The sequence below is a fragment of the Xiphophorus couchianus genome, chromosome 21 (genome assembly GCF_001444195.1).
Source record: "Xiphophorus couchianus chromosome 21, X_couchianus-1.0, whole genome shotgun sequence".
NCBI lineage: Eukaryota > Metazoa > Chordata > Actinopteri > Cyprinodontiformes > Poeciliidae > Xiphophorus > Xiphophorus couchianus.
In genome coordinates, this window is record NC_040248.1 from 15749026 (window position 1) to 15770752 (window position 21727).

General features: G+C 35.3%; 1 protein-coding gene across 6 annotated transcripts in view; it reads right to left on the reverse strand.

Annotated features, from left to right (window-relative positions):
- ctnnd2a (catenin (cadherin-associated protein), delta 2a) overlaps nucleotides 1-21727 on the reverse strand; it is a 218493-nt gene that overhangs the window by 149376 nt on the left and 47390 nt on the right. For all 6 annotated transcript variants that reach the window (XM_028005386.1, XM_028005383.1, XM_028005385.1 and 3 more), the window contains exon 3: nucleotides 7544-7656. In XM_028005386.1, coding sequence (XP_027861187.1) covers nucleotides 7544-7656 — 113 coding nt within the window. The remainder of the gene's footprint in view (nucleotides 1-7543; nucleotides 7657-21727) is intronic.

Consider the following 21727-nt stretch of genomic DNA (forward strand, 5'->3'; position numbering starts at 1 on the left):
TACACCCTATACATAAACACTAGATATTACTAGTAGTAGATTTTACTTGTGGGAAAATGTTTAATCTGTCAAACAATTGATGTAAAAAGAAAAAAAAATTACATTTACAATTTCATTTGACATTCATGCAAACATTACAAACACTTACAACTTTTGCTTAATTTCTCCCTTTTATTCTTATTTTAGCAGTCTCCCTGAGATGAACACGCACACACAAACACTCGCCTTCACTCTCTTAAACAGTCTGGTTTTATCTCTTCCTCACCTACCTGGCCAGTCTTTGGACAGATGTCTAAGCCTGAACAACACAATCAGAAAGCTGTTAGTGCCTCAGGACATGAACTTTACACCTCAACATCCTCCTTCTTGCTCTTAGTTTCCCCTTTACACACACATTCACACACATATAGAGCTATTTGATATACCAGCTCAGTAGCAATGTGTTAGAGCTTGTAAATAACGGGGTACAAACAAAAATATCATCTTCATATTTGTTATGGCAGACAAACAAAAAAGTGTATCTCGTTTGTCTCTATATTTCATGAACCTCATTATGTTCTCCAAAAATACGTTGAACTTGACTGCATACTGAATTGGTTCAGCTATTTATTCAGCTGTGTTACAGCAGAGAAAAATCTAAAAGTTGCAGAACATCTGCCCTTGAGGACTGGAGTTGAAAACACATGAACTAGATGATGTGACATTGAAAGATATAAACTTTTTGCAAGTACTTTTGGTATCTTACTGCCTTGCAAATTTACCAGTCGGCACAGTACCAAACCTTTCCCCACAGCCAGCACAATGTCAATATCTCAAGTCTTAGGAAAGCATAAAAGTTCTTATTGCTTTTGATTTGATATGTCATCAATTAAGGCCTTTAAACCATCAACATGTATTATTGAGTATTTTAAAAACTCAACATTTTAAGGAGGTTTTGCATTTTATCAACACATTTCAAATCAATGTAACAACTTGTTAATTTTTACCTGTTGTGAACTTTTATTACAGACCAATTTCCAATGTTTCCTTAACATTTAAAAATTGCTTAGGAGTTCTACTAATATATATATTAACAGTTTCATACCAACTTTTGAACACATCATGGTACTGAAACAGCTACAAGTAAATCACATCAAGCAGTTTCATAATAACATTTGCGGATGCTTCCGAAATTTTGAGACCAGAATCACGGCAAATAGAGAACACTGTTTTTCTGGGATCAAATATTGCTACTTAATGACCCCGGAGCAGAATGGGAGGCAACGTTGTCTAGTTCTGGACTCCAGACAATGTAAATACCACCCTGTCTGGGTGTAAGATGCCAACAGTCTCTCTGCTTTCTGTGCATATGTAAATGGGTGCCTGTAAGGACAGCACTACAGTAATCTACACATGCCTCAGTACTCTACATAATTTACGAGATCCCACAAGTTGTCAGATAATTATTTGCCGAATTACTCTGAAGACAGAGCCAGGTCCCCTGCCATTGCAGTCATTCCCAGGAAAAGACTTGCCGAGGAGAGTAAATCCTCATCCATTCAGTAAGGTGTCTGCATAGAGTAGAATGTGATAAGTACTGGTGTTATATTATCGTTGCAACAATAACCGCATAGCATTTATGCATGTAGGTGCTCAGAATAATGCTACTATATCATTATTGTATTGTTGATGTTGTAAAGAATATCAACATTGCAAAGAGCTGCTTGGACTTTAATAAACACTCACTAATAAAAAAACTGTTTTCAAAAATAGAGTGATTTAGTGTTGCATGTATTAAATGCTTCAGGAAGGCATTAGTAAGCCATAACTAAGTTATTTTGTTCATAAAACATAAGATCTAGTCACTATGTTACTTTTATTTAAATAAAACCATGTTGAAATTATCTTAGGTTGTTTCCACTATAATTGTATGGATTACTCACTATTTGGACTAGGTTCTCAATGTAGAAAGACAGTAACAAAAACGATGTTTGTTAAAGTATTTGTCTAAGTAGAGTAAGTCACATTCAGTTAACTTGCAATCCCAATGATCACCAACTTTATTGAATATCATATTCGTTTGTTCAACATTGTTTGCAATTCAATAGAAAACAAAATTATTTAGCCCCAAATCCTAATTTAATGTTGGCTTATTTTGAGATTGCATCTCATTATTCTACAGTTTCAGATGGTTAAAAATGGGGTTTATGTAATGTGTTCTTCATCTCAGTACATATTATTCCTGTTTGCAGCAAACTGCATATGCCAACAAGACAACCAAATTTACCCATTAAGCAGAAATTTATGCGACACTCTATAACCTGGAGGAGCCTGCTGACAGTCACACGTCATCATTAACTGAATGGCCAGCTTCCTCATGAACAGATTTGATTAATGATCTTGACTCAGGCACTGAGAAAAAAAACAACTTCTTTACAACAAACAACTAAATAGTTTTAGTGCTACAAGACTCACTTGGAATGAAGCATCATCCCTCATTTATTTGTATTACACCAGACCCTATAATCACATATAGGTGTATTTATTTTTTGCTATGACCACACCAAAAATTCTGTAATATGCCCTTAAAGCTGTCAAGTTCGCACTTCACAGCCGCTAACAGAGAAAAAACAGCAGGAGCCAGTGCTTGACCCGGCTGCTGTTTACTGCTAATGTTGGAGAAATGATAGATTAGAACCTGCATGGTGAATGCTGTGTGTTTGCAATCCAACGTCTGCTTGTGTGCCAGTTTGTTCCACCATCCTGTAAATTGTTGTGCAACAAGCCAACAGTTCACAGTGTGAACAGATGTTCATCAGTGTTGCCTTTGGTTTCTACACCACAGTGAGGTTTCTTTTTTTAAGCATCCTCTGGTCTTAGGAGAACTCCATTGATATGTCTAAATTGCTTTATTGAGTGGAATCCAACTGAGGGCATGCAGGGTCAAGCAGCAGCTAAATATACACATAGACATGCAAAAACGAATTAACTGAGAGCATAAACGACACAAAGCCGAGAGGAGGAGAACCATAGCAATTCACATATTTGTACTAATAATGTATAAACACGTCCACAGTTAGAAAACAGATTTTGAGGTGTTTTATTAAGTCAGCAGACAGTTGTTTATTAAAAGATTCCCAATTTTCACCAAATTCAACACTGCAATTTAATTGCTAGGATTTTAACTATTCTTCATCAGAACACAGTACTAAGGGGTGTGTAATGAATTTGACAACACAAATGCCAGCCCAATTCCCCAGCTGAACAAGTAAGCTTAAAATAAATAATAAATAAGTAATAATAACTTGAGGAAAAATAAGTTTAAAATGTTAAAAGTACATAATCCAATATTTTGCTCTAAGTAAGTAACAATAAGTCAGTAAAGATAACTATTAGAAGTTGTTGAGAATTGACTGAAAATGTTACCGTGTAAATAAAACACTAAACATTTCTGGTTCTAAAAATAAATAAAGACAGAAGCCTACATTATGAGGACATTTTCAGGAGGTTAAGTTAGTTGTTTTTTTTTTGTTAGCAAATGTTTGATTTCACTTTAATCAAACATTTGTCAAGTTACAACAAAATATTCTATAGAAACAGAAAATATATTCACACATATGTACTTACATTTTGTTATACTAATAAATTAAAATACTAATGCCATGAGCTAAATAAATGACACATATAGTACTTAAATAATTTTTAAAGATAATATACCAATGTAGGGTGAATCACCTGGAGAAAACAGAGTAAACAGAATGAGTTAGGGAAATTCAACTGCCTTTCTTTCAGTGAGCAGTTTTCCTGCCCTCCTCAGGTTTGTGTACTTACGCAACAATCTGCCTGAGGGAGTCAGTAGCATGCTGAATTTATATGAACCACACTCTTTGACATGACAGAAGAATTCGCCAAACACAAAAGCAGACACACAAACAGGCATAGACACATCTGCAACCCAAGAGGAGTGAATAATTTATCACAACTTTCCACCAAACTTTACTTTTACCCAGTTTTATTTACAGGAAGCGAAGCTTGTGTGAGAAAGAATGCTGGATAGTTGTCTAGTCTAACCGGGCTTAACATTTGAGCTGCTGGCATAAAATAAATTAGCATTGAAGTCACATACATCTTCTCTCCTTCGTTCCTCCCTGCTTCTCATTTTTGCCTAAAGCGTTCTTTCCTTTATCTGGAAATTATGTCGGCGGTGCAAAGGTCATATTTATAATGAAACTGGTATTTAAAGAGCTATGAGGCTGTGGCTAATATGTTGATTAATATTATTATGCAAGAGGGGTTTTCAGTATTTTTCGGTTGATATTTATGTTAGTTGCAAACTGCACAGTCGTGTTCCGACTTTCTATCAAGGGTTATCTGGAGATACAATCGTAGGAAAAGAGCATTTTAAAGTAACAGGAGTTAGTTTACAAATCTAGAACAAACTATAGCTAGTTTGTTAAGCATTAAATCACTTAAAATAAGGCAAAATCTAACTAATATGTACTTTTTTTTTACCCAACAATCAGAATTATTCTCAAGCAAACAAGGTCGTATTATTTTTGTGAAAAATTCACCCTAATTCAAGTCAAACAACAGTTTGACTTTGAGCCATTTGAAGTGACTTTGCAGTGCAAAAAAGGCTTAAATCAAACCAATCATAAAGATAAAATCCATGTTGATAACATACATTCCAAGCATGTTGGAATTTATGGAATAGTTGGAAATGTTTGATCATAGTGCATAGCAACATATTCAGAGAAAACTAACAAGATAACAAAAGCACCTCCTGCAAACTATCAAGCATGGTTGTGGATGGCTGATGATTTTGCAACCACACTACCTATGCAGTTATGTTAGTGAATTACCCATTAAATTCACTACATGCCAAATTATTTTCAAGTCAATCTCAAATTCATGTGTCCAACCCACACAGCTTATTTGGAGTTGGCTCAAACAACTTCAACCATTGGTCCCAAGCGGAGCTATGAATCTACGATAAATTACGAAAACATAGAAGAATCAGTGTGTTGGTGTGTTTCAGTTACATTTTGGATCTCAGCACAGTAGAAATGATCGTCACTGTAAAGAAAACTAGATCTAAATTGGCTTTCATTTGGATTTCTCTTCATTTAATGAATGTATGGAGGGTCGTCATCTGGCGCAGTGGCTAGAGCTGCCGCCCCTTTTACAGAGTGTACAGACCGATGCGGCCATTATGGGTTTGAGTCCTGTCCTCTGTTCCTTTCCCGTCAGATTACTGCTGAACAAAGGCCACTAGCGCTAAAATATTGTTAATAAATAAATAAATATTTGTGTGGAAGGTGTGTGCTTTTCTACCCTTAAGATTAGAAAAAAAATGTAGAACCTCGTGAAGTATAGCAGGGTTATCGCCTTCTTGTTATTGCTTCATTACAATAACTCCATATGTCATGACAACTTTATGGCTTATAAAATGAGATAGTTTGGACATTATTTTGATGCATTTGCATTCATTTTTTAAGGTTCAAACCTAGGGTTAGGGTATGCCCTATGGTGCTGAGGAATATACTGTATTTTATTATTTTTAAAAAAAAAAGTCAATTTTGATTTATTTACTGCAATACAGAATCCTGTTGAAAAAGACATGAACACTACACAACTTCTAAATAGTTTAAAAATGTTTTGACCACTGAGCCCCAGGTGACTCTGTGGTAGAAGTGCACAATACAGAGGATGCAGTTCTAGACGCAGCTCTCCTAAGTTTAATTCCCAGCCCCAGGCCATCTATTGCAGATGAATGAATAAAGGCCCCATTGGCTTTTATGCATTCAAATGCATAAAAAATACTTTTTGATCTTTGAATAATAATAATAAAAATACATTTTAAGCATCCAACTGTTTACATCCAATACATAAATCAACTGTGTGGCACAACAGATGATGGCTGAACCACATTTTTCGATAAACAAAGGTCCAAAATGAGTTACACACAATTATTAGAGGTGAAACAGTTCATGAAATCAATCTAATCATCTGGTTCACTTGTCTCAGGTCAGAACAGGGATCAGCCAGTTTAGCACAGGTTGAAAATGGCCACAGTTAGTCATTTAATTCAATGATATAAAAAAACAAACAAGAAAAAAAGAGTTGGAGCTTTATTTAAGACAGCAGACATTTAAAAAGTTGTGATAGTCACTTTATCATTGTTACAAATTTTATTTAAATTCCCTTTAATTCTTTGTAGATGTGTTATGTGTTCCATTTGTGTTTTTATATGTGTATGATCAATTGATGAAGCATTACATTGTTGGATTTTAACAATTTTATTATTTATACTATTTGGGTACAGGTTTTATATAATCCCACTGGGCTTTTGCCTCTTCCTACATTGTTATTATATTTTTCTTAATATCTTTGAACTGTATTTTAATTGTGCAAAATAAACTCTAAACTATTACTTAGAGTCTCCTTCAAGCTAGCATATGTAAATGGTCTTCACAATGAGAGGACCCCACATCACCTATGCCATTGTACTATTCTCTCTGAAGAATGCAATAACAAAAATGGCACCTTTTATTTACAACTTGTTCAGTTCATAATTTAATCCTGCCATTGAGCAAGTATTCACAATGCGTACATCTTCAATGTTGTGCAAACTGTGCAATATTTATGTTGATGAAGCTAGGAGCAACACATCCAAGTTTGTTAGCTCATATGCTTAGACGCATTGGGTTATTGATTGACAACACAAACCAGAGAGAACAAAGAAGGATATTTTCCTGAGTTTTAAGGAGCCTGTCAGTAAAAGGTTATTTGAGGCAAAAGTCTTAGCTAAAGCAATGAGTTGTTTTATTGCTAAGTCTAATTTGCATGTGCAAGGTACTGGATTTCAACATAAATTTTAAGTACCACAGGACTAGAAATACGCCCTGCTGATGACACTTACACCAATAGTTAGTTCTCAAACATTATGAAGATGCACAAGATAAAACTGGCAAAGAGCTATCAATCATACAGTGTGTTTCAAACGGTTTATTATTTGTGTGGCATAAGAAATCTTAAAGATACCAGAAATCATTTTAACTATTATTTCAGCTCAGTTAGCATTTGAGCAAATAATGGTTTATGACGCATTACCTATCTGTAAGATATGGGTGATGTAAGCATGTTAGTGATCCAACACTGTTGGATGTGAATTTTGAGAACTATTACTGAGAGAGGCTATTGCAATGCAAAAATGATCTTGAAGAAGATGCAGTATAAATGTAGAAATAAATTTTATAACAGTAATATAACAAAATATGTGTAGCTATTTTCCAAAAGTATATCGGAGGATTCAGCAGCACAGCTTAAATGATAATAGCAAAAGAAAAGGATGCTCTTTGAAAGCACCAACACCTGACTCATAAATCAAAGTCCTCATCTTTATTTTAACTAACCACAGCCTGAGGGGAACAGCAGCAAACTGTCCTCATCTGATCAGATCTTTCTCCAAGCTACACAAAAACTGCTACTCACTTAATTATCACAAAGCATCACACTGCCAGACACACACACACACACATATAAAAAGTCCTTTCTATGTTACCTGATGCTGCTCATGCTGCCTGCGTCTGATCCCAGCTTGCATCTCTCCAGCTGGGTGGCAACAATCTGACGTTCGGCTTCAAGTTCTCTGGTCAGACGTTCAAACTGAAGCTCCTGGCGAGATAAAAGATACACAGTCTGAGTTTCAGTAATCAATATTAATCAAGGTATGCTAGGGAGTGTATTTCTATGTAAATACCTCACATATTTAGGTGGAAATACTCAACTTTTATTTCAAGTTTAAAAGGGAGAAAAAGCAACAGCAATAATACATGTTACAAGACAGTATTGTGACCTCCATACATCCATTTCTCTAATCTCCACAGTGAGAAACAACAACTTTCACTTAGGGCTGGACAATGTGGCTAAACATGATATGTGTTTCACATCAGTCAATATTGATAATTTTCTATGTCAATTATTAATTTATTGTCCTCCCCTACTTTCACTTACAAGGTTTCTGACTTTTAGAAGGACAGAATCCTCTTGTCCTTGTGAAGTCTTTAAAAGTATAATAAAAAATATATTATACTCATTTGTAAGTATCTCACTAAAAAAATGAAAAGCATTATTTTTTTAATCTAAAAAAAAAAAGAAGCTAAAATGCAGAAGCAGTTTATGAAAAAGTAACTAATATTCTAATATAAAACCTGGGGTGGAACTTTCCACCGGATGGATTTGCATTTGCAAGGGATTTATTCATTGAATTAACTGTGAAAATGGTCATTTTCACCCTAAACCCTAGATAAATTCATAAGTGTGTGTGTGTGTGAACAAGCATGTGTTGTTGTAGTTAATAACAGTGTGGAGGTGGATCAAGAATGCAAAAACGGTATCTGTATAGTACCTGAGCACATGTGTGAAAAACCTGAGACAAGAAAGAGAGTTGGAACAAGAAGAAGAGACTGAATGCTGGTTTGATTGGTTTTCTCAAAGTCATTTGAAGCTCTGAGTGAGCTGATTCCCAGTCGCTATCTTGGGTTTCCAACTTCAATCGCATCCCGCCCCCCCAACAAAACACACCACAATGCAATTCATCTCCCTCTCCGTCTCTTCCATACATCTATTTTGCACGTGCTTTCAGCAACAGCTCACTCATAAATATGCACACTCCCCCTTTATCTGTTTTCCATTCAAATCGTTACCTGTTTTTAATTTTTTTTTTTTTATGCTTTAATTAAAACTCCAGAAGGACATTGTGTATTGTGTGCACTACTTGTATATACAATGGTGCATTAAGCTCATTAGTTCACTGCTCATGTGATATAGGGCAACATAGAAACTAATTAAAAGCAATGTCTCATCCCACGAGAATACTAGTGACACAAATTCTATTACAATTCCTTCTGTCTTTCTTTGTGCCTTCCTTTGTGTATTGGTATTCTTCCTGTCAGAAACTATTGTATAAATGTTATATCTTCAAACCACAGTAAGATAAATCTCCAATATGTGAACAAAGAAACAGGTTTTATCAACACTTGCTTGTCTTTAAAGTAAGGGACACAGGGAGTTTCCATTACACCCTTAGGACCTCCACTTGTGAATTACAGCTTTGTTTTACAAAGAGCTGCCTCACTTCAAAGCTCGGTTCTGCATTTCACTGTGTTGTCACCTCGTTTGCAGGAGTTACAAATTATTTAAATCCTCAAGGTGTAAAGATGTAAATCCCTAAACCCACAGTGTCATTATGCTAATCGATTAGTTATAATGCTTCAATGACCAAATTTATTTTCTGGCTTCTAAGGCAACAAGGTGATGTCTGGAACAGATGAGTGACATAGTGGACAGGTTTTGCATTGGGAGAGAACTGTTCAATGTTACATAACCCTTCTTCAAAGCCTTTATTAATTTTGAACACTTTAAACAAGAAAAGTTTGATAAATCGCACAAGGCTAATGCCTTATTTATGAACCTGACAAGAAAAAAATGCAGTTTTATTGTTAGATTTGCTGTATTTTATGCTCACTCGTCAGTAAGGATGCAGTGAAAAGTCTTTTCTAGGTCTTTACAATAAATAAAAGCAAGTTGGGCAAATGTGATGCACCCTTCAGGATAGTAAATAAATAATCCTTTGCTTTATACCTACAACCAAAACTACACTACCCCTCCTAAACCCAAGGCTCAAGAACTGAATGGGCTCCTCTGCCTATAGCGTCTTGACATAGGTTTTTTCAGGGAAGCAAACGAATATTACCCCATAATTGAACACATAACTTTTGGGTTTTTTGAGGAGCTCATCCATTTCAGGCCACTGCCGTCATGAATTTGTTTAGGTACCTCTAAAATGTCAGTCCCAATGACAGAAAGCCCCAGTTAAACTCCTTCATCTCTGCCTGTATTAGTGAAGTTTCATGAGCTGGATTGAGATGTTCTTTTGATAGTCAACAATAAAGGGGAAAAAACTGGTAAAAATGTGCAGAGTTACTTTTAGATAAATGTAGCTTTGATTGTTGTAGGATTGAAGCCTTTAATTTGAGTAAAATGTTAACTAAATAAACTGAAAGTCAAACAAAAGGGAATTTTATTACTCTCGTCTTAGAAAGGGGAGTAAAAAATTGTCAGTGTTCAAGTTATTGAAAACTGATATACAGTTTTACCAAGACACCCTTTTAAATCATTTCTGAAATCATTTATGAAACTGGGAATATGTAATATATGCTCAATAAGTACAGTCTGAAGCAGACAAAATGCACCAACTTTTAATTTGTATCATGTATTTACCAGGATTTCTAAAAATTATTATTTACTTTATTTTTCTTTACATAGCAGCAGGCCTTCTGGACGGTCTGACAGTCTGAGAAGTTGACTATTTTGTTGTTATGCTGAAATTGATAATTTTTAGAATTATTATATGGGACACTAGAAACGTAATACAAAGTCTCAAAGACATAATAGTGAAGAATACGTGATCGGTACAAATAATCCACGGATAAGCTAAATTTGTTATTCCTATACAGGGGTGTGAGGCGGGGATTAGAATGGGGACATTTATCTATTACATAAGGGCAATTTAGAAACATGAGTTTTTTGGATCTATCTAAATCTAGAAAAATTTAAATCTTAGTTCAAATGCCACATATTAAAACATGATTATTTGTTATTTGTATGTGTGAAAGTTGTACCACCTGGATATTTACATAAATCACAATTTGGCAGATCCACAATGGACGAGTTTGGACTTTACTGATTCATATTCCAATCCCTGTATTTAAATAAATATATATTTATGTTTCTCTTAAGGCAAATAATATAAGGCTTCAATGTTGCACAGGTCTTACTGTCTAGCACAAACAAGACATAGAAAGCAAAGCCCCCAATTAGCCACACAGATCTCTCTAGCAACTGCAGACCCCCATCTAACCCAAACATTACATAATGAGTCCATACTATAGCCCTCGCCTATTCACAAACCTGGATCACTCTCACAGGGCTTCTGCTGATGTATTAATTATACAATGCAGTGCAGGGAATTATAAGGCTTCGGAATGAAAAAAAAAAAAAAAAAAAAAAAAAAAAAGACAAAATGTTCTGAACTTCTAGGTCGGTCTGAAAGATGCAAGATGCAAAGTGCATGAATGACTTAAGACTATCCCAAAAGCAAAGACATCAGCAATGAATTTTGAGGAGCTTCTCTTGCTGCCCATCAGTTATTAATGGGTTATAACTCCATGTTGAAACAATTTGGAGTCCAGTGATGTATATAAATGCTGTTCTTCCCATGTGTAGATTATCTGAGAGAGTTATTCTTGAGATCACACGGTGCAATTCTCAGAATAAATAAAGAAAGCATTTTCACTCCTTCTTTGATCCAACCTAAGAAGAGTGAAAAGTGGAGGGAATTGCACCATCCCCCATAGACAGGAAATATATGCAAAATCTTAGACATGATCTTCCTCACAGAAGATATGAACAGAGAAACTGTCTTGTAAAAATCATGATTTCCCTTCATGTACTTGGTCTTTTTTCAGGTTTTCTTCATAAATAAGATAATTCAAAGTACAATAATTAGAGGAAAATATGAAGGGGAAGCGGTACCAGGATTACTTGCCACTTCTTTGTCACAACCTTGGATATTAAAATCAGCTTTAGTGCTTTGAAAAACAACAACTGAAGCTCATGTAGAAAGTTTAGGATTTAGCAGAGAACCATTTCTGCTTACCCTCCCTATGTTTGTCCTGTCTGTCACTTTAATGAGCATGTAAAACCCCATCAGGAATAGAGCTCTGAAAAAGGAACACTGGAGGACAGGAAAGAATGAGAAAAGAGAAAGGAATCCAACAGAGACCAAGACGACTGCTGATGAATGCCACATGAAATGATGCCCAACGGATGGAAACCTGATCCACTTTAACGTGTCTTTCTGCATGTGTGTGCAAAAAAAGAGAAGGTAGTTTAAGTCTGCCAAGAAAGGTGCATCATTGCCTACTACACAAAAAGCATCTAAAATATAATTCTAGTGTTTAAATCTAAATATACTTTAAATCTAAATGTGATGAGAGGTAAATTGGTCCACAACATCTCTTAAAATTAGGAGCATTTAATCTTATGAGTTTTGATGAACCAACCACTTTATGAAAATAGGGGAAAAATCTTAAGAGTTTATGGAAACAAAACTAATACAGAGTTGTTAAGAGGAAATTATGGTGCGATTGCAAGACAGTGTAACATGTCAGTATGATTCTTACCTAGGGGTTTTATAGGGAATGCATATTTTCCATGCTAATAATACAACAGCTATTTGAACACTAAACACTACATTCACATTTTTAAAATCAATACAGTCAGTAGCTATGTTGGGTGTGTGCTGCTTACAGAGGACTCTATACCAGCTGAAGTGTTTGTCGTGCAGCTTGCTCTGAAAGCCCTCATCCATCACTCTTTTTTTTTTTACATTTCTTGCATTATCACACAAAATAATGTAGACATGCTGCTCATCTATTCCTTGTGAGATAGCATTCCCCCCACTGCTCGCTTTACATGCTCTACAGTATGTGAGCCACAAAACTAGCAAACAGTACTTATTTGATCGAATGAGTCCATTAAGAGAGATTGGGCTTGGGGAAAACATAAAAACTCCAGATTTATATCAGGCTGCATGCCATCAAAGGCAATAGCATGAACACTGCATTAGATATTTTATATTCAGTGATGAATTTCTACATAAAGCACGAGTCCTGCCGTTTTCAAGGTTGAGAGCACAGGTTTTACCTTTGCAATAATCTATATTCCTAATTTACCCCGACAACTTAAAGAATAATAATAAAATATTTAAGTTGTATATAGTACCACTGATTAGGTCACATATACTTATCATGACAATGAATGTTATTCATTTTTAATTATGCGTTTGAACTTTTTTCCAGCATGGTACCTTCAAGAGAATTATTTTATGATGCGTCACTGACTGTGACAAGAGTTATATGTGGATATATCAGAGAGGATTTCAACCTGTCAACATTAGAGCTTCATGCATGGCACAAAGTAGGTGGGACATTAAAGAAGAAGGACTATGTCCAAGGACATCAACTTGTCCTCAAGTCAAAACCTAAAAGGTTGAAAGTAGGACACAAATATGTGTTGCAACAAGTTAAAGATCCCAGACATTTAATAAAACTGGTTTTGGAATGAATAAAGCAAGTGGACAATAATCTCAAACCAAAAAAAAGAAAGAAAAAAAAAAGAATATTTTATTGACCAATCGTTTAAAAATAACATTTTAAAACATTAGTGGTCATCTAGCCAGTTTGTCAACAAGCCTGTTGATGCCTGCACAAATGATTCAGTTTGTCATTTCCTGATGTACCAATTAAAAAAAAAAAAGTAAAGATGGAGTTTCTGGAAATGTTTGAGAGAGCATGTACATTTCCAACTCATTTTTTGCTCATCTTAAGGTCTTTTGTTGTAGAATCTTCTTCCCTGAAAAAACCCAGATACATTTTTAAAAGCTCAAAATTAATATTGGATTAATGCCCATGAATTCTGAAATTATGAAAATAATGATCATACCAATGCACAACTCTAGCTTGCTTTATTCTGCATCAGTTATGCATACGATCAGTTGTCCTTTCTCACAACACGCTGCTACACACTAGAGACAAAACTCAGACCTGTAGCAGTGATGTACTGCCCTTTTGCTTCGACAGCCTAGATCTTTGAAAAGGGCTTCAAAGTCGTAGTTTATCTGACTTCTGTTTTTTATGAAACTTTCAAACAAACCCATAAACACTTATAAACACTTACATCCCAATGGATGTGGTTAAAATAAGAAAAACAAACATATACCTTCCACCATCTCTTTTAAGGTTTACTATAGGTAAACAAGTCAATGTCTAGAATAAGCATCTTGAAGCGCCATAAAAATAATATAAAAAAATCAAATAAAAAAAAACACCATTATCCAGACCTGAGATATGATCGCCAACAGCTGGCCTATAACAGTTTTATATGCATTATAAATATGCAACACACAAACACAGCAGTACTCTGACAGATCTCTCCCACGTTAAATTATTTAAGGGTTCTGTGGGCAAAATGAAATCAACTCTCTTTTAGTCTGCAAATCTTTTCTTTTCTCACTGTGGAGCTGTTTTGTGAGAGTACAGACGTCTCTGGTCACATCGCGCAATGAAGATAAAATGTCGGTTTGCTATCGTTCCACAACTCAACATGAATTTTAGGCAGTTAAATAGTTCAGATTTTAATTATTTGAATTTTGCAGGGTTGATGCAACAATTATGGATATATATTAACTATGATTCAGTCTTTTTAGGCTAGAGAACCAATACAAAACAATAAGAGAGAGAGAATGGACTAGCACAAACATTGGACTGACTTATTAGCTCTAATGAGCTCAGATAAGAAAAAATAAATGAATACATTAAAAAAAACATCTAAAAGGAAGCTGAGTTTTCTGTTGCTCCCATATTGGCAAATAATAACTGTAAGTCATTATCTTCAGACTTTTGTTACTTTGTCTTTGTTTAACTCTGTTTTTAAATGTCATAACAAAATTATTATGATGATTTTCATTTCCACTGCAGATTTAAGAGAGACATGAAAAGATAGAAGTCATTGTGCTAACTTGACACTTTACAGTTGTTAAGTCATTAGAGATTAAAACAAGTGATTCTTGAGCAATTTACCTGCAACAATATTGCAACATGTTTATACAGCTGAGAAATTTGCTTCAGTAGCAACACTTTTAGGCCCGTCACATACTGTACTATCCTATAAGATAGGTATCGCCTCAGGTTGTGGTTTTACACTGAAATGCTCACATATAGGATCAACATTAATCTTATCTCACCACCTTTGCCAACAGGGTCATTAGTAGAGGAACCTAAGACAGAATGCAGAAAGAATAACATTGGGGTGATTAAAGAAATAAGGGACAAATTGCAAACTGAAATCACAGCCCAGGAGGAGTCAGGAATTATGGTGAACAACAGAAGCAAGGGAGCCACTGGAGCAATAAAACCACGACAGCAAGCAGTGACTGAAAACTGGAGACTTGAAGAGCAGTGATTAAACAGGTGAGAGATTACACTGATGTTCTGCAGCTGAGAGAGACCATGAACTTCCCCAACTAAGGAACAATGAAAAACAGACAGGTTTGAAATCCATTAGAACTGACAATAAGGAAATAGGAAAAAGATAAATAAAATGAATCCCAACTTAGAAAACATGGAAAATGGCAAATGTCATTCTTGGTTGGATTATAGCTCAGAAAAATAATCAAGACAGACAATTAAACTGTTCTATGTTGCTACAAGCCTTTTCGTTTTTTTGCTTCTTTTCAACTCCTGTTTAGTGGGATTTTCCATGAGGTAAACATCAACATGTTTAAGCACTTTTTAAGCAAAAACACATTATTGCTACAATATTTGAAATTAAATGTTCCAACTGGACAGCCTTCTGTTCTCAGCTACATGGGTTTACACATAGATGTGCAACAACACACATGCAATGTTAAAGTTGAAGCTAGCTTTTATAAATTTCTAAGACAGAAGGATTGGGTTCATGCTCAGTGAGTGTGGGTTTAGCAACAGACAAAATGTCATTTCGAAAATGTCACTGCTTAAATGCCAATGCAGCTCCCTGCGCCTCTTAGAGTGTTGATTTGTGTTTGTGGGCGCGCACAGGCATGTGTGTGAACAACAATTGGTGCACACTCACTTTTACCCCAAAACACAAAAACTATGCATCTATAAAGTATACATAAAATAAACTTTATGTAACTTAATTGCTAAAATAACTTTTTCTGTGGATGCAGAGAAGAGTTAGTAGAAAAGGTTTGTTTAAATCCCATGTTAGTACTGGGTATACTGTAGAAATAACAGTAAAAAAATAAATAAATCAGACTGACAGACTAGGGGCTAAAAAGTTTCTCATCATCTACAACCTATTTTGGCATGCATCTTAAGCATGCACACAGAAAGCACTCCTAATTTCTTGTTAATCTTTTTGGGTTATTTTGATATCAGATTCCTGTTATGATTATTTAAAAGTTGACTAAATTAAAATGTCTAATTTAGCTGCTTCAAGTATGTCAAAAGAAAGATCACAGACAGGATTGAGGAGCTTTAGGGAGGAAGAATATATATTTTAGAGACAATTTAATATTTCAACTAAGGGAGGTGATGGCAGCTTTTAAAGAATTTTTTTAGAACAAATTTGACTTCTTCAGACCAGACACAAAATTCTTGCCAAGAAAAAAAAAAAAAAGCTGAATATGTTAACGCTCTTTTTCAAGACTTGCTTGTGCAAAGCCCCTGAACAGGACACACTCCATTTTTCTTCCCAGTGCATCATCTCTGATATGAAATGTGGCTAATGCACAAATGTGAAAAACTGATTCTACAAAAGAACAAGCATGGATGCAAAAAATATCTTCCATGGAAGATGGATTTAAAATCCAGTTAGTAGCTTCCATGTCAACCTCTTCTGAGTGTGTTCACCGCAACATAACGTGGCAGATGACTCCGGAGCAACCCCAAAGGTCTCTCTTCTTCCAGAACTCACAAGCACTTGTTTTGATAGATTAGTTGGTGCAAGTAAATTGAAACTTCTGCCATCCTTTTTGAGCCTCGTTCAGATATGTCCACAAAGAAAAATGTAAAAGCACCATGTCCAAATTGAACCAAGTCACTGTGGGTTCAAGAGTAAAAATATTTATTTATTTATTTTTCAAATTGGATTTTAAATTGCTCGAGTTTATATGGGCGTGTATGCAAGTGTGAGAAAAACCTAGTGTGCATCTAAGCATAACTGATGTGTGCATGCCAGATACAGTATGCAAGTCACTAAGCATAAACTAAAGTGACAAGCATGGAGCTAATAATAATAATTTTTAAAAAATCACACACAAACCCTCAGGATAAATTCTAAGATTAATAAAATGCTTAATCTGTCTGTCAGCCTCTTCATCTCAAATCCATTCATACAATTAAAATTAACCTCTTACTAATTGAACATGTATTGTGTCTACAAGAACCTATTGGTACATGCAAGAAGAGATATCAAGCTAAATAAAGATAAATAGAATAATAGATTCTTTAGGTGCATAAAGTCAAATAGCTTTGCCAAACTAAAGTATCACCTTCAGCACAGCTTTGACTACTCCACGCCTAAATCTAACTAAAGTTTGAAAACAGCTCAACCTCAGTGAGGTTAAGCTGATTGTTATTTCAGAATATAGTATTTTATTCAAATGTAAAAGTCAGTGAAAAGCATTCATTATTGTGTAAACGCAAGCCATTTGCATCAGGGTTTAATCTCCCATAAGCTCTGTTTTGACTGGTTATCTCTGCCTCAGCAACTGCAATGAATTCAAGAATATAGAGAAGCTGACATCATTTTTGTGTGTGCTAAATGTTAGATGCAGTGCTTGTCAAGGTGAAAATTAGTTCAATGGAGGATTTTATGTTACTCCAAATTACGACAAATGTCATCTTAAGGTACTTTAGAAAACAAACAGATCCAGTTCAAATGCAGTTATACAGAATTCAATATAATCTAAATCCAGTGCAGATCAATAAAATTCATTTTAGTGCAGTCTAGTCGCCTTTTTCAGATTATGTTCCAATTAAATACAGTTCAATTTGATTCCAATGACAGTTCAGAATAGACGAAGTTTTTAGTTCATAAAATACCGACTGGGAATTATTTCTCTAAGTAATTTGATTTTGTATCATTCATCCTGACCAAGTACATGTTTATTAATCTGTTCATTAAATATCATATTGAAACAAATTAAACTGATTTCCCAATTTGTGTTCTGTATTGAAGGAAAACACACTAAGTAAAACCTTGATGTATTACATTTTTAACAAGTATTTTATAAGCTAATTCTCCAACTTATACAATAGGATAAAATGATTCTAGACTGATGTACACATTTTATAGTATAATGAGTTAGACAGAACATAAATCTTGAATCTAAATAAATTGCCCTATTTAGTGCCTGTCCACAATTGCACAGGTGTGCATATTTTTTTGAACAAGTTGTAAAGTTAAAGGTTTTTGATCGTCTTAAGATATCTTACAAGTGAATCCTATTTACAATATGTGTGGTGTTAATCAGTTTAATGAGCTTCTTTGAACTAGAAACTGTGATGCCACTGTCCTAACAGGTTACAGCAAACCATGTAGCATTCCACATCACAAACCTGCAAACAAGTTTGCTACAAAACCATTCTAAAGAAGTACTGTCCACTCTGCTCCCTCGTGGAAACACAATTTTTAGTTAAACCTTGATTTCAACAGGCACAAAGAACAATTTCTAATTTGCAATTTTTGCCAAAATGAGAAATTGACCTTGTTGCCCCAACATTACACATCATTACAAGTCATATAAAGACTCCTGTTGGCCCATAAGAGAAGGCTAATAAGCACCTTTCAGGATCCCCTGTAGTTTGCTTCTAGTTGGAGATGCAATCATTTACCTGCTTCAATAAACCTAACATCAACTGGGCAAAGTAGGCAGTTTGAGAGGATCATGTTCTTAAATTTCTCCAGGACATTTAAAGCACTTCAAACTCATTTATAATGTCACAAACTTCCAGAATAAACAGATGGATGCCTCCACATTCTCTTAGATTAATGACTACCTGACACACTTGCGGCATCCCACAGACTCGGGCATACTTCACTTCCCGGAGATTCTTGTGTACCAGAAACGGATTCGAGGAGGACTCAAAGCAGACATCTGCAGGACATGTCCATGCAAAGGTCAGTTTTATGGCCGAGTACGAATAATTGGTGTCACACAGTGAACCGCTCGGCCAGTGTTGACATCAAGTGTGTGAGAAAAACCCGCTGACGTGGTTTAGAGACAACCTGTCCCAAGAATATGCATTATGACTGCCAATTTCTGTGGACCACAGAAATGTTTGTGTTACACATCTTATAAAAAGGGTGTAAAACTAAAAACACATCAGACAACCCTAAGCATGGCTTTTAGGACAAAGCAACTATGTGACTTCAGTTAGAGGGATTTATGGGACCAGAGCATCAGGACATCCTTTGTGCACACAGAACATCCATAATGACTTCTGAAGCAATCCTAGATTGAGATCTTCGACAATTTGTCATTTGGAAAAATAAAGTACTTGTAAAATAAATTTAAAAGAAATGCATTTAATTAAAATGGCTGGAGCTTTTATGTAGGCTTTATAATTGATTTTCAGCATGTCGAAATCTGTTCTTTTAAGCATTAAAATAAAGTTTTAATTTATTTTCTAGCAATTAGGTAGATATACATGCATTCCAACGCTGTTATAAATTGCTTCAAGTAAAAAAAAAAAAAAAAAACTCAGCACATCTTTAGCATTTGAGCAGATATTCTCATTTGTGGGTTGTGCACATAAACAGAGATGTTATCTCTAAGTGGCTGACCTCCACCTCTAATTGGCAACAGAGAAGCTGTCACAGGGCAGAAGAAGAACACTGTAGACATATCATCTCATTAGATAGAGAGAAAGTGATGAAAAACTGAGAAGAGGAGGCAAAAGACGGCGGAGGAAGAAATATGGTGTTCCTAAGACCACATTAACTTACTCAGCAATAGATGTACAGAAGAAAATGACTGACGGCCAAAACATTAACAAATACTCACAGATGTAATAATGTTATGAAATCAGTTCATGTATTTCCATCTTTATCAAGTTCAATGAACCACATAAAACATTGCTAGATGTTTCCTTGTATTGCTTTACCAATGAGCAACAACAAGAAAGTCATCAACGTTAGCTCTACAGAAGTCTTGTCCAGGGAAACACATTTACACTGTTGATGAATACAAGATCGGGTTTTCTCTGTTTTGTTTGTATTCAGCCATAATAGATCAAATTATTGTAGAAATCCAGATATTGTATATTCCTTTCTATCAATAACTCCAGCACCAACACAGAATGTGTGTGGATGTTGTTACTGTCAAATTCTTTCCCCTTTTGGCAATGCATCATTAGGTAGAAACATGGCTCCCGGCCCCCCTCTGAGAAAAATGGAGGCTAGAGGGAAGTGACGGGAGGAGTGATAGAAGATGACAGAGGCAGAATGATTAAAAACTGAGAAAAATAGAGGGGAGGAAAAACTGCAGTGGATGACAGCAGGGGGGTTATGTATACAGAACAGATGCAAGAAAGCAAAACAGAAAGAAGCCCAACAGAAACCAGAAGCCAAAAATACACCTTGAGCGGATGCAGCTAAAGTTGAAAGTAACATGACTTTTCATGGTATTAATTTCTGACGGAAACCATTCAACACAAATGAAAAACAAATGCATCTGCATAAACAGCTGCTTAAACTCCAGAAAAACAAATGTTTGTTGTTTTTTTTCCTCAATGGGATTTGATCTAAGCTATCATTCATTTTAATAATTCAATCTAATATAGTTGGAAAAAAAATACTTTGCAAAGTTTGACTGATAAAAAAAAGAAAAGCCCATACTGCATGCAGAAAATTGAGAAAAGTAAAGGAAAAAAATCTTGCTGTTTTAATCTTCTAAGATTAACTTGGTTTGGATGGTAGTTGAGGTAAAAATGGGCGTGGCACCACCAATACTGTTTATGGTGGAGATGTTGTGCTGCTGACCTCCACCCGGGACATGGATCTTCGAAGACCTCCTGAATCCCACCAGCTAGTCTTCTGTTGTCGAAGCCTAAGCTGATAACTTTGGGCGGGGCTCTCTGATCTCTGGTACTGAGGTCACCAAGGTGATTAAAAATAAAAAAAATACTTCTGTAGTGAGTTGTGATTTTCATACTGGCCATGAAACACAAAGAACTGAGTCATATTATCTAGTCTAAAGTCTCAGTGAGCTCTGTTCACTACATTCCCCCCCATCTCACTACTACTGGATTCAGATTTTTTTTTTTTAAGTTTGTGTTTCATGATTAAGTTTTGTTATTTATGCATCAAATCTGCCACATGGCTGCATGCATTTGCTTCTTACACCCATATGACAATTACAAATTAGTCTCGTGATCAAGGGTGTAAAATACAGAAAGATGGAGAACTTAAATATTTGCCATGCTGTCACCGTTTTGTATTTGTCTTTTGACTCCTAATAATTGCCTGACCCTCTTCATCTGAACGTTCATCACTCTACACACTGTCAATTAAATTCAATACAAACTTTAAAGACAGATAGTTCTGGTGCCAAATAGTACTGAAATAATTATTAGCAAAATTAAATAAGAATACGAGGCCGGATAGCTGAAGATTACATTGTTTGTTATAACATAAAAAAATGTGGAAGGCCTATACTAATACACTTCTAATTAGAAAAAAATACTTCCCATAAAAACACACAGAACTGTTTTGAAAGTACCGTAGTCTAAGATTAATGGACGTTCTTTACAATTAACTACTCCTATGGATTTCAAATTCCTGATATGGTTTAGAATTTTTTTTTTCTATTAGTCATAAAGCTTCAAATTTAAGAGGCTTCCTTTTTTTTCTTGTTACCATAATTGTGAATATGTTCATGTGGGTACATGTGGGAAAAGAATGGCTTTGTAAGCCTGTCAACCACTGAAAAAGATGTGCAATGTTCTGTCAGTAATTATTGGGGGCGGGCTGATGGGTCACTGTGATTTCTTTGATGCACAACATGCCATTACTTCTGTCTTTGCGTCATGCTGAGGATAGATAATCAATTTGATAAATGAACCAAGGCAGAGGA